The 13,965-nt window shown below is 39.9% G+C and overlaps 1 protein-coding gene across 9 annotated transcripts in view; it reads right to left on the bottom strand.

The window, feature by feature from the left end:
- Positions 1 to 2,398, bottom strand: part of TAMM41 (TAM41 mitochondrial translocator assembly and maintenance homolog) — a 29,655-nt gene extending 27,257 nt beyond the window's left edge. For 3 of the 9 annotated variants that reach the window (XR_007905500.1, XR_007905499.1, XM_051793342.1), the window contains exons 1-2: positions 2,173 to 2,385; positions 723 to 902 (exon numbers count right to left, since the gene is read on the bottom strand). Coding sequence is in view for 5 of the 9 variants with exons in the window: in XM_051793342.1 (XP_051649302.1) it covers positions 723 to 902; positions 2,173 to 2,310 (318 nt within the window). In the remaining 4 variants the exon portion in view is untranslated. Of the gene's footprint in view, positions 1 to 722; positions 903 to 2,172 lie in introns of all 9 variants that reach the window. The other 6 variants (XR_007905502.1, XM_051793344.1, XR_007905501.1 and 3 more) reach the window with 5 other exon arrangements.
- Positions 2,399 to 13,965: the final 11,567 nt, after the last annotated feature.

Here is a 13,965-nt window from a genome sequence, read left to right as displayed (position 1 = left end):
TTAATTAACACAGGAGGTAAAAGAAAAATTTCCTACTTACATGCAAAATTCTGGGAAAAATGGAATGCCTGGAACTCTAAGATCTTTTCTAGAATCAAAGCTGCAATAAAGTCTCCGGCCAAATGTTACAATATTTTGATTAATCCACAGTATCCTTTATGATATTGAAAATACTCAAGAAATAGTTTGTCAGAGATCTACAACTTGCTGGACACTTGCTGGACCACTTACCTAGAATTACACCCAAGCCTCACAGGTCAGGATTGCCAACACCAAAGAACACAGGTGTCAGTTCCAACTTGCTATGTTGCAATTTGCATTTTGTGCCAAACAAACAGTAAGAATCCACTTTGCTATTACTACGTGGTCCACTGCTGAAGTTAAAGGGCCTGTTTTCCCAGAATACACTGTACCACCACCAAAGCTAGCAGACAATGAGTAATAAGGAATATAAATACAGTTTCTGAAGCACTTTAGCTCTAAGTTCCAAACATTGCTCACACTTTTAAGGTGCAAGAGCAGCTGGTCTGTTTGCTTTTTAATTAAAATGCTGTTTGTGAAGCAGTTTTGAGACAGAAATATTGAAGATACCATGAGTTAATCGACAGCTACAATCTACAAGATTGGCTTCCTGAAATTTGCTTTAAGCTAATCATTTCACTACTTCACACAGACAAATATTTTACTTAATTTGTACTTGTAAAAAGACTAATCATACTTACCCTACCATTACATGGCACTAAAGTGTTGTAGTAAATTCCTGCTCCGTAGCTCTGCATACTAGTTATCTGTTTTGGCCCAAAAAATTTTAGGAAGGAATAATGATTCCTGTTCTTTAACAAGTTCATCATATGCCAGGTCACAGAATCATCAACAGCAAATACGAAATCCAGCATATTGTTCTGTGGTTGAGGAGCAGAGTGTTAGGGGTTATACATCAAGAAGCAGCCAATGTTAATCATAATAACCTAAGATATACACAATCATAATAATCTAAGATATACGTTGTATCAAACTTCCAGCTAATAATTTTTCATAAGAAAAATATAAGAATAAAGCCTAATACACAAGTATTAAAGTCAGATACAGTTTAAAGATTCAGATAAAGTTGTGTTTTCTTGTCCGTTTAGCAAAGACTACTCAAAATTTTCCTGTGCTGGTCGTGACCAAATTTCAACCCTCCAAAACAGAAGAGCAAGTGTAAGATCTCCACCACCTTAATTCACAGCTCAGTGGAACAGCTGACACTGCTAATGAACAGGACTTTTGGCAACTTGCAAGGCCGTGAACTGGGGGATGTGGGCAGATAAAGGCACCCAAGAGCTGGCAAAAAGTGCATTTCTAGCATATTCCTTTGCTTTTGACAACAAAACAATCCAAACTCCAAAGATTTCTGGTGTGCAGTGTATGTACTGCTCTTCTGGAGAAACCAGTGCACACACTGCCTGCACACAGACAGCACAAAAGCTCGCAACTCATACCTGCAACACATCACTATCTGGAGTGACGTTGCTTCAAATTCACTAGGATTGCCTCTCTGTGGCTTATTAATTGTGGGCAGCATCTCGGCTAACCCATTAATACCACTAAAAAGATAATCTGTTAGCTACCTTTCTTCCTATTCTTTTGTGTGACGATGAGATGCTGTTAGAGCTCTGAAATTCTTGTTATCCCCGTTTAAAGAAAACGAGGCACATTTAAAGTCACATTTGTGGAAACTGCTTAGTAAGTGAAGCCAATAACGAGCAATACTGCTGATTAACAATTTTTAAAAGCTCGAACATAAGAAATAAATAAAAAGAAACATTATTTCCAAGCACTTGACCCCCAAGCGATGTGGAAGCCCCGCGACTGCCACTTCAGTGTGGCAATATATTTTCAATTGCCCTCATACGGTGCATAGCAGCACCGTTATTCTCTTTAAAAACAGCAGTAAATAACCTGACACACAATAACGAAGGGGACCCCGAGCCCCTCACAATGACAAACCCACTGCCGGAACCACCCTAGGCCCTCCCCGGCAGCCCGGGGCACGGACCGAACAATATCCCGTAAGGGACTGAGATCTTCGCCCCTTCCCGTACACGAGCCGCAGCCGCAGGGCCAGAGGCGGCTTCAGGTAATGCGGTGCCCGGAACGCCCAGCACAGGGCCGCGGGGCCCGAGCGCTCACCTCGCCGTGCTCGGCCGCGGCCCCCGCCTGCCGGAACACCCCCGAGCCGTAGGCGAAGGCCAGGCTGAGCTCCTGCGGGAAGTGTGCCAGGACCCGCCGGAACTTCACGGCCGAGCTCGACAGCACCGGCAGCGCCATAACCGGGCCCGCCGGACCCGCGGCGGGAGGAGAGGCCGCGGCCGGGCAGGGGCTGCGCCCACAGCGCCCTCTGCAGCCCGGCGGGGGCATGGCGGGCTCGGCCCCGCTCACAGGCTTGCCCGCCCCGGGCGGCGCTGACGGGGACACGGGCAGGGCTCCCGACAGGGACACGGCAAGGGCTCCCGACAGGGACACGGCAAGGGCTCCCGACAGGGACACGGGCAGGGCTCCCGACAGGGACACGGCAAGGGCTCCCGACAGGGACACGGGCAGGGCTCCCGACAGGGACACGGCAAGGGCTCCCGACAGGGACACGGCAAGGGCTCCCGACAGGGACACGGGCAGGGCTCCCGACAGGGACACGGCAAGGGCTCCCGACAGGGACACGGGCAGGGCTCCCGACAGGGACACGGCCAGGGCTCCCGACAGGGACACGGCCAGGGCTTCCTCCAGGGTCTCCTCAGGGGTCCCCTCAGGGTGCCTCTCAATGCTCCTTCAGGGCTCCCCTCAGCGAGTTGATGTTCAGCGGGTGGGTTTCGCATTTAGTCTTCCACCACCCTTTTTTCAGTTTAATTTTTTTAGGTCCTCGCAATTTTGTGCATCTTCTTTGATTATTTTTTCCTCCTCCTTCCCTTTTTTAATTATTATTTATCTTTTTATTCATGTTTTATACTGTTCCAAGGCTTTCCTCAGAAATTATCACCAGCGTTGCAGTTCTTCACACATACCCCGTGGAACACAAACACAAACACAAAGGCCATCCTGGTTGTGCTCAGGGTTGTCTCGTGCTCTCCTCGTGCTGAGCCTGGCTTAGTTTGAATGTTCAAGTCCTACATAATAAACCTGCCTCAACTCGATGAGAGTGCTAAATGCATAAAAGTGGCTCAGGAAACTGAAGCGTGTCTTGTTCTCTCATGATTTTGTGCTTCCCTGAATCCAGTTCCCAAAGATCACATTTTATCTTCCTATGGTTTATGGCTTTCAAAATACCTTCTTTGCTACTATAAAGAAGTCTAATTTCATTAAATCAAAATAGAAGCTAAAGGTCTTTATAGATATTGGTATGGATGGTATTGACCTAGAATGCACTTATTCTAATGAGCAAGTAAAAAAGGGGAAGCTTGTTTGAAAATTAACAGACTGGTAACCCTTCAGTGAAGTTATACTGTTGACTAATATTAAAAATTAAGGTAACAAAGCAAATTCTTGAGAGGGTGTGATATCTGGAACCTTTTTGCTTGAGTATTTGTGTCTTAGAAAAAAATCTGGGGAAAAGGTTGCTTGAGTATTGCACAATTGTCCATCTCAACCTTGCCAGCTCAAATCCTCTCCTTGGGGCTTCCAAGGTGGATTTTGTTCATATAATTTAAAACCCTTATATTCCAACTTTCCTACAACTCTGTTCTTTGCTATTCTTCCTTGACTGTCTTTTACGTATTTTCGACTAAACTTAAAGTTTGTTTCTTGCATCTACTACTAAGATTTAAATTGGTTTTGTTTCCAATAGCACAGTTAGTTTTTGAGACTAATAGCTTGTGATCTGGGACAAAATTCAGAACTGATCTGAAAGTTTATGTGGAGGTATCTTATGTGTTGTACTGATTTTGAACTTGGCCTCTAATCTGTTTCAGTGGAACTTTTGCTTGGCTGACTTTGGTAACAAAGTCTGCAAACACCAGAAGGTCTTCAGTTGGATTTGCAGTTTTAGCTAGCACTGCTGTTGAGGGGAGCAGTTTTCTTCTATCCACTTGTATCAGTGTAGGTGTTTGTGTGGCTGTACATCAGAACAGATTGGGGAATTGATGTGGGTTAAAACCAACTGTTTTGGATTGTCGAGATTTTTAAACCAGTCTAGTTTTAAGCAGGTCACCAGTGTTCTTTACCACACACGTTTGTGCTGGTACAAGCAGGGGAGATGATAAGATTTCTTCTGTTGACAGTGCTGGTTCAAAAGATACAAGTACTTGTTTCGTGGGTTTTTTTAACAAAATTTTCACACTTAGAATCTTGGCTGGGATGGAGTCCATGCATTAAAGTTGTGTTAGGAAGAGTACAATATTCTGTATGTTGCACAGTCATCTTTTATTCATTCTTTTTCAGCCAGGTAAATTCTAATACTTACTGCAGTATGTTTCTCATGAGAGAGCATAATTTTTTGGCAATAAAATATGAACTTTGAATAGCCTCCACATAACTAGAAAGCTTGTCTGCAAGTGTGGTTTTTGTGTCTACTTTACCTCTGTGTTCTCCAGTTCCTTTGAATGAAGGAGGCTCACTGACTCTGCTCAGTGTCTGAATTCCAAGACATGTATCATATCTTCCAGCACTGGATCTTCACAGAGGTATCTTAATAACACCATCTTCAATAAAAAATAACCATTTTCACTAAGTTAATATGGAAATCTGAATACTTACAGTCTGTCAGTCCCAGTGGTTCCTCTCCACGGTACCAGAAATGCTGTGGTTCAGTGGGTGCTGAGTACCTCACTGGGGTGCTGCTGCTGCCCCAGGATGAGCTCATTCAGATCTCTGCTTTTGCCTCTGTGGATCTTTCTCCAGCAAAACTGACAACTTTGTGTCCTTTAGTTTCTGAGTAGTGGGGATTCTGTCCTACTTTTCCATAGCATGTGCCTGTTGGAGGTGGCAGCCTCCTCTGAACATGCAGTTGCTACTTCTTGCCTGTAACCTTTATAAATAAAGAGCAATTTTCATAAAGAAGTGGCAGCATCTGGAATCAGCAGCTCATATTGTTTGTTTTAAATTTCTGTATTTTTCTGTGATTAGACTATTTTAGGTTCTCCATCGCTTCATATTTTATTTATTTAAAGCATGAATTACGTTAATTGTTGCTGGTGCAGCTGCACACACATCTGAGCTGGCTTGCTGTTTGTTTATGCTAACAACTAAACACCACCAGGTGTCCTCTGTTTCTTTATCAGATCTGAATTACCTCCTGGAGATCCTCCTCTGGATTGGAAAATACTGATTTAAAAAAAAACAGGAATGGGGGATAACACACAAACCTTTTTGCCTAGCTTTGACGAGGTCGAGGTGTGAAGCCACTTGGAAGCGTTAGGGGATGCGCACTGTTTGTTACATTTTGTTAGTATAGCTTTCCCCTCACTCCCCCAAGCTTATCTGTGTCCCTGTGACTCACCAGTATCCAAGGGATTATTTTCCAACAAGGACAGAGTAGCAGATGGATATTTCTAGTTGTCTCTTCCAGACTTGTTGCTGAAACCAGTTCAACCATCACCACACTAAGGCTTACCCTTCTCTTGCTGAGAGATTATTAGCAGGCAGCTGTTACAATCAATCAACAAATGGATTTTTACTAGGCAACAATAGTAGTCAAGATAATATTGAAATAAAAATAAGCATAAAAGTTGGTTAAGTACCAAAATTTGTGGGTTTTCTTCTTGCCTTGGTTCTGTCTGCTTGCTTTTTCTAGTCGGGAAGGGGTTTCTGTGACAGACTGGCAACGTGCGAGAGAACATATTTTTACAAAGCAACAGATCACTCTGTGGGAAGCAGTGAAACACTGTGAGATGGAAATCGTGCTGTGCCCTTGCAGGTGGTGCACTGCAGGCTGCTCCACCCCGAGCCAGGGAGTTAATTTGTCCCCAGCACTTTGTGAGCTGAGGGGAACTGAGCTCTGTTAAACCGAGTATCCCGTACTGCCAGCTGAACTGCCATGGCAGCTGGGAGCCCCTGTTTTGGAGGAGTGATCAATAGCACTGTCATTCTTCTTCCTTTAAACTCATATCCCTCCTTAAAGCTTTTAGGGAAGTTGCACGTTATTTTATGTACTTGCATAAGAGATAAGACAAAGCCACATTTTACGGGGTTTCTTCCTCTCTGTGGAGACATCAAAGGGCAACAAATCAGGGTGTTCCCTTGTGCCATTATTAGATGGAACAAACAGAATCTCTAGGTTATCCCCAGTTCAATTCTTTCTATTTCAACTGTGTACTCCTGAATTATTAACAGCCCTGGCTCTGGAATGGTAACAGAACTGCAGCTCTATTCCCAGCAGCTAGAGCTACCCCAGATGGTGGCTTGCCAATGGCTCTTTTAGGCAAGTGATAAAACGACTTCAGAAACAAGTGACTCCAGTAGTGGTAATGCTTTCAGGGCACTGACTGTGATAGGGTGTTTCCTTACCACGCTTATTTTTAATTCCATTTTGTGAGTATTTCTTACTGTAAAACTATAATGTTAGTTTATAATACGTGTAGATAGTAATAAGTCATGTCAAATGTGTTAGGCTAAGGGTGTGACGATTCGAGTTGCTGAATGCTCACCATGTGTTCTGCAGTGATTCTTTGGTGTTTCCATGGATTTTAGTTGACCAGCTGTTAAATGTAGCTTAGACACATTTGATTACATAGTAGTTTGTTCGTACCATTTGTGTGTTGGATGAACTTTACTGAACAACAGTTTGAATTTCGGTGGTTTAGCTGTCTATATCATGACTAATATACTAGTATCTTTAAATCTATTCATAAGAAAGGCAGTTATAGCTTCAATATAGGACATTATTTATTAGCCTAATAATTGTTGCCACCGGACTGCATATTCTCATCATCATCAGTTACTAAAGCAGCATTGTAAGTCTGTGCACACACAAGAGAAAATGAAAAGGATCATTAAGTGGAATAAACAGCAAGTGACACTGAAAAATACATTACAGTGATATTCTAAGCTAATGCTTGTGTGGGCTGTGTGAAAGCACAAAGAGTTTATCTCCTACAATCCTTTTTGCTGTTCTGCTGCTAAACAAGTAGTTTGTACTGCTGTTTTCCCTTACCTGGCCAGGCTGTGTAAGGCCCTTTATGTCCTGAAGCAAGAGAGGGAGGAGAGCAAGGTGAGAGGACTGCAAAAGGGAATAAAGATGAGTGAAGGTGTTGACCTAGAAAATGACTGACACACCATTAATGACCATTTCTTCAGAATGCCATTATAAGATAACTTCTCATATTTTCATAAAGGGATTGATCTTAATCAGAAGGAATTTTTTGTCCTTTCTAGGTTCTACTCCAACTGAAGGCTCTGTGTCCATATAAAGAGCCCCATTTCATAAAGGAAAGGGCAAACTGTCATTCTAGTTCCTCATTTATGAAAATATTCACTTGTAGTATATTGTTGTCAGTGGAATCCTAGCTGCCCTTCCATTATGTAAACTGATTTATTTGAAATTGTTATAGTGGGAGATATAATCAATGAAATTAATATTCTGTGACAATTGGTGCTTTTAATATTGAATATAGTTTATAATGTCATGGCAATAATGCATCATGTTAATGAAAACTGAGAATGTGTATTTTTTTGATGTTTTGTATAATAATTTAGAAATTATTGTGCTTATCTGCATTTCATGTGAACTTCAATGTCTGTAGTGGAAATGAAAAATATTCAAAAGGGCATTTTCATGCAACTAGTCAGTCCTATACGATTTGATGTTTCATTTCTTTCATCACAGATGCTGCTCCTTGAAGTGCCTGAGTAGTTCTGTCTGAAATTTCTACAGTTCACATTTGCAGTTCACCTGAGTTGTGCTTATATTTACTTTCCTAGTCAGCCTTTAATTCCATAAGACTTTGTTTTCCTTATTTAGAAGAATCTCAGATGATGTTAAGTACATTGCAGAGCAGCAGTTCTAACCTAAATCTTTTTCTTTTGGTCTCTCTTGCAGGTATAAAATCTTTAACATACTTTGTTCAGCAAACTTCTTCAAACTTCAGTGCACTCATAATTGGATAAATACAAAAGATAAACAGTTGAATTTTAGCTTCTGTTGAAAAGGTGTTTATCTTTCACTCAGAGGTTCAAAACTGTTGCAAAAATCCCAATGACGAACATATTTTGCCACAGCATTACAAGCTGCTTTGATGGTTTGCTACCTTGTTTGTGTATCTTCTATGATATTTTGTATGATACACAGTTAATACAGCTATGCAAGAAAATAGTTTAAATTTTGCCTGGTGTGGTGGAGCTCGTGGACTGTAACTGTTACGAATCGCATTAATCTTATAGTTAATTTGATGTATAAAAAGCAAGATATAGAATGAACTTAATTAACCATTCATAAATGTTTTGCATATTTCATGTATGTTGAAAATAGTTAAATTCCCTTGAGCTGCCACAACATCTTTATAAACAAACTGGTGAGGGAGAGGCTGGATCAGAGCTGGAACAGTGAACTGCCAGGCTCTAAGGGCAGCAGTTGTTGTGTCTGAGCTGAACTGGCAGCTGGTCCCAAGTACAGTTCTTCTGGGGCCACAACCAAGTCCAGTCTCACTCAATAGTTTCATAAACAATCTGGACTTTGACTGCTGTGTGAACCCTTCTCTCCTTGGCCCTTGAGAAATGCAACAGTCTGTTCTATCCAGGTGTATTATCTGTGCCTGGGCTTGCTCATTCAATCAATCCAGGTTAATTGTCTGCAATTAGGGGATACTTCAGTGCTGAACTATCACCCATATCAGTTAACAAAGTTGAATCAGACTATTGCTATTTTTCTTAGAACATTAAGCTTCTATTACTTATTGGAATTTATTTACCTTTTAAATATTTTGGTGCTAGCAACAGTAGCTTCTGGATATGGACCAGTGAATGCCTCAGTGTGGCTGATAAAACAGTTTTGGTTTTATAGATGTGTAAGACTTGTTGGTGCGAGAGGATGAGTTCTCAGCCTTGTTAGTACCTTGAGATCCTCAATAACCACTTTGCTGTATGTCTCTGTTTATGCATATGTTTTATGGAAAATGTTCTTTGGATTTCAAATCTGGTTTAGATTCCAAAAAAAAAAATAGGGTATTACTGTTGAATTTCTTTGAAGAATCTGTGTTAAGCTGATGAAACCGGTCTTGCACATAGGTGATATACTTAAGCAAGAAATTAATAGTATAGATCTGTAAAATACATCGTAAATGTTAGTGTCATGTCCAAAATAATAGTAATAACAGATAGTTAAATCTGGAGAAACCTTTTTATTACAGTAAAAATGATAATTCCATAGGAATCTTAATTTTAAGAATTCATCCTGAATCTTTGAGATGCTCTAGGTGGAAGTGTTAAATTAGCTGGCACAACGTTTTAAAATCAGAATGTTTCACAAAATCTCATTAGCGTTTTATGAAGGAAATGGTATCAAATGGTATGGACAGATAGAATTTTAGTTCAAGGAGGTGGTTGGAGGATTTAGCAATGGTGAATTGAAATTAGGAAAACGGAGCTGAATGCATTTCAAGATAAATTATTTATTATAGGCCTACTCAAAGAAACAGTAAAAGGAGTATTGCTTTGCACATTTGGAATTATCTTAGACAAGGCATTAGATGAGCGGGGGTGGGGGGACAAAGAATCCTTGGGAGAGAAATGCACCTTCTACAAGAAGATCTGAAATTTGGCCTGGTAGCTTAGGCCTTGTGAATAAATCATGGTCCAGTTTTCTTAAGGTTAACCTGTTTGAATGCCAACATGCAGCTGTGCAGAAAGCAACAGGAAATATATTCTTTTTAAATACTGAAACTGAGAAAAGTAAGTCCTGATTGTCAGAATTTCTCTAAATTGAAGGACTGGTGTTATTCTTTTCCCTCTGTGATGTGAGCATGGTCAATGTGCAAGCTCCACTGTGCTGCTGTGCAGATGGAGGCACAGAAAGATGAACAGTCTGTTATCAGCAATGTTTCACTTACTTTTAGTTCTTAAACTCTTGTTTATTTTGCAAGAATTCCGTGTTCCAAGGCTGAGAACTACATAATGAAATCCAGTAAAAAGCAGCAAAATGTACATAAGCGATTAATTTCAAAACAAAATAAAAGATTGTTAAAGGAGCTTGAAATGGGTTTAATTTTTTTTTCTCAGCTCTAAAGCCACAGTTTTTGAACTGGATAACTTGAGTTTGAGTACCACTTGCATGATGCTCTATCTAGGCTTAGTAGGAAACTATACTTCTGCTTGACATTAGAAAATCAGGAATTTTGAAAACTAGGAAGGATCACAATGCTCATTAACTTGGTATATTCAGATGCACATAAAATGCTTTTTCTGATGTTTTCTGTAACATAATTCATAGTTACTTAAATACAAGCTTATTTAAGTTACGATTTTTAATGAATATATACTGTATTACTTAGACTTCTTTTGGCCCTAGATATAGTTTGCATTATCTGTTTCTGTGGTTCATTTTTAGGACTACTCATTAGCTAAAAAAATAACAGATTTAGAAGCAAATTTTCCACGAGATTATAATGCACCTTTTCCTGCTGGAGTGGTACTTTAAATAGTTTTGTTTAGTAACTTGTCATTAATTCTTTTTCTAATACATCTCTTTGTTCTAACTACATATTTGAATGTCCAAAAATTGTTCAGTAAGTTGTAATGTTCTGGATTCCCTTCTTTGATGTGTTAGTCAAAATGGGGAAAATAGCATCACACAAATCTCACTTTGTCAGAAATGAAAAGGGATACTTTACTCACATTTGATTCCTCCAGAATTTTCTCTTGATGGAGATTTTTAGTTACTGTCTGTGAGTGTAGGTGGTTGTAGAATTAGAGAAAACTAAAGAATACTCACGTGATACAGGGATATGAATCCTATGTCCACTGAACCCTCTGAAGTCTTGGGATAATATTTCAGTTTAATCTGAAGTAACAACAATATTGAAGTGTTGTAATGCACAGAGCATCATGTGGTTTCTGAGTTGGTGATGTTCATGAAATTTTCTGGGGTTTATTTCTTTCATTTGCTGTTTTGTCAGAGCAAAACCACAGACTTTTACCAGAAGCCTGGAAACACTAAGAAGTTTTTTTCTTAAAAAATCATTTCCAGTTGATGGACCTAGAATACAAATCAGGAGTTGTTTTTTCCCAGCAACTACTGCTTTCTGGATATATCAAATTTTGGATGTTTGCTCTGTTCCCTCAATGCCTGAATAACTTATGAATTACTTGTCTTCAGGAGGGGAAAGAAAATCTTCTTACCTTAGTTATCCATCTTATTTGGGAAAAAGTAGTTCTTGTACGTGCCAGTGTTCATGGAAGAGCACACACTGAAGGCAGTTGTGTTAGTCACTGCTCTCAGCTAGCACAGAAGGTTCTCACGTTGAATCAGGGAGATGTCAGCTGCATGGTAGGGTATTTTTAGTGCTTTCCTTAGGTTCTAATTAGTGATGTCTTAAAACACAGTGAAAATGCAGATGATTCCTAGACTAGCTGTTTTCAGTAAATGAGAATAACAAATGTTCCTTAGTAGAAAAATGCCGTATTTGACTTCCCTGCTAGACACAGTCTGTGCTCCTAATGATGTAGGTCAGATTCTGTAAAACTAAATAGATTTGTGACAGCAGTTCTTGAAAGGGTAGCTCTGTGCTCAAATGAGGCCAGGATTTAGGTGGGTATTGGTCTATGAGGAAGCTGAGGCTGCTCCTGTAGCCTTTGGGAAAGGATGTACAGTTCTGCTGGCCTGTCACCACTGAATTCAAGTGTATCTGCCTTCATTAACATTGTGGGACCTAATTATTCTATGCTGTAGACCTTAGATACTTTCTTTTGAGCCCAACCTGGTGGATGTTACTGTTAACCCTTCTTCCAGTGTAAGTGATTATATAATCAACATGTGCCCAAATTTAATGTTATATTCTGATATTCTTCTTGCATTTTGGACAGCAATTTTTAAAGATTTGATCAGGACTAGATTCCTCTAAACTTACTTTAGCCTGCTTAGAGGTAAGTGCTTTGTTTAAGGTTTTTATTTCAATATGCTGCTAACAATTTTAAAGCCTAGCTGTTTTTGGCAGACTTAATTGGATATTACTGAGGAGAAAAAGATTTCTGTATTAATTAAGTAAAAGACATCTTTCCCCTTTAGAGGTACCCTGAATTTAGGAAATAGAAAAGGAGAATCCTGTACATATATGTCTACATACTGTTTGTCCGGTGGCTGGAACACATTTCATGTGGGAGGTGATCGTGTGGAATCTGTCCAGTTCATAACTAGTTCCTGATGTTTGTATATATCCAGAGAAACAATATTCCTATTAAATGTGTAGATTTTTACTGTTACTGTAATTTCAAATAATTAAAATGATCTGATAACAAGCTGTCATGGGAGGCATTTCTCAAGGTGAAGGCTGCAGTTCCTTGGCAGAAGCACAGAAGAAGTTGGTGCACCTACTTGGTGCATTCTGATGCTGGTCTCTGGCCATGTAGGAGGCTTAATTCTCAGATCTATTTTTCTACTGTCTTCCAGGAGAATTGAAATGTCATGGCTTGAAACTCATATTTTCAGAATAAAATGCACAGCCTCCCAAAATACTGTATTGACTGAGTAGTTCACCCACTTTAAGCCAGATTTGTAAAGAATCCAAGCCAATTAGGCTGCCTCAGATCTCACTCCTTTAAGACTCCTCCATTCCAGAGCTAGAATCAATGTCAAATGTTTCTCTTGACTTTCTGAGCACTATAAAAAAATCTCCTCTTCCCTTCACTAATAGCAATAGACTGATACTTATGATGATCTTAGGGTTGGATTTTGAAGCAATTTTAAATGCAGTTTTGAGTTTTAAAACATACTATGTAGCTCAAGTAACCAAATAACAAGAGCATACTGGCAATGCAGGATACTTCACAGCTTGGCACTGAGTGCTTTCTTTCACATGGTGACATGTGCAGATCTTCTCAGACAAAAATGAGTCATGAGCAAATGATCTTTTTCTTTTACAGAGAGCACTGGGGAAAATTAGAGCTGCAAAATACCAAAAGATGTTTCCCACAGGACAAGTAGAAGGAAGTATATTAGGATATTGTTCAGCAGAAGACTCTTAATGGATTGTGGAAATTTCTGCTGGCAGGCAGACTGGCTTTTCTTGAGGTCTGATCTGGGCAGATGCATGTTCCATAGAGCCTGCAATAATAGCTGCTGAGGAGCAGAGTGTGAGAATTCAAGTGTTTACACTGCCTCTGGGTGTGCAAAGCAAACTTCTTTTGCCCTGCAGACACACAGGTAAAGTCTAACCTGCTAGAAAATCACTAAAATGTGAGAAACCACTCATTATGGAATTGTATCCTTTAATAAAGCTCTAGGATGAAGGATAACAAAGCAATGTGTAAAGAAGAATACTTGTGTTATTCTGAAGTGAAAGTGAATTAGTCAGGGCGCTGCAGAAGAATATGAATATCTGCAGCATAACTAAAATTTAAAATACAGTCACAGATTTACTTTTTATTCAAGCATCAAAAATTCAAGTCTTGTGTATTCTGCAAGTAGCAAAAGCGGATTTTGGATTCAGACAGGCATAAACACTATTTCTGTCTAATGTACTCACAGAAGAAGGCACATCTTTATTTCAATCAAGTATCCAAGATTGGTTGTGTGCCTATTTTTCTTGGGGCACTTCTCATTACATCAGGTTCTCAGTGGTTTATTTCTGCACTTTCCTTTAATTTTTTCCCGCTCTTTCTCATCCTCTTCCTTCAATGTACCATCACCCACCCATCATCTCTAGTTTATTGCAAACTTCAGTTTCCCCTTCAGAACGTAACATTCAACATTTTTCCCCAGCATTTTCTCCAAGCTCTGATAAATCCAGCCTGAACTCCCACTCTCACATCTCACACTGGACATTTTGGCAACATTCACCTTGAGCTGGT

This window comes from Manacus candei, unplaced genomic scaffold, assembly GCF_025592945.1.
Source record: "Manacus candei isolate 608988 ecotype Guabito, Panama unplaced genomic scaffold, ASM2559294v1 h1tg000036l, whole genome shotgun sequence".
Classification (NCBI taxonomy): Eukaryota; Metazoa; Chordata; class Aves; order Passeriformes; family Pipridae; genus Manacus; species Manacus candei.
Note: the sequence above shows the minus strand (reverse complement) of the source record. Positions and strands in the feature narration are given on the sequence as shown.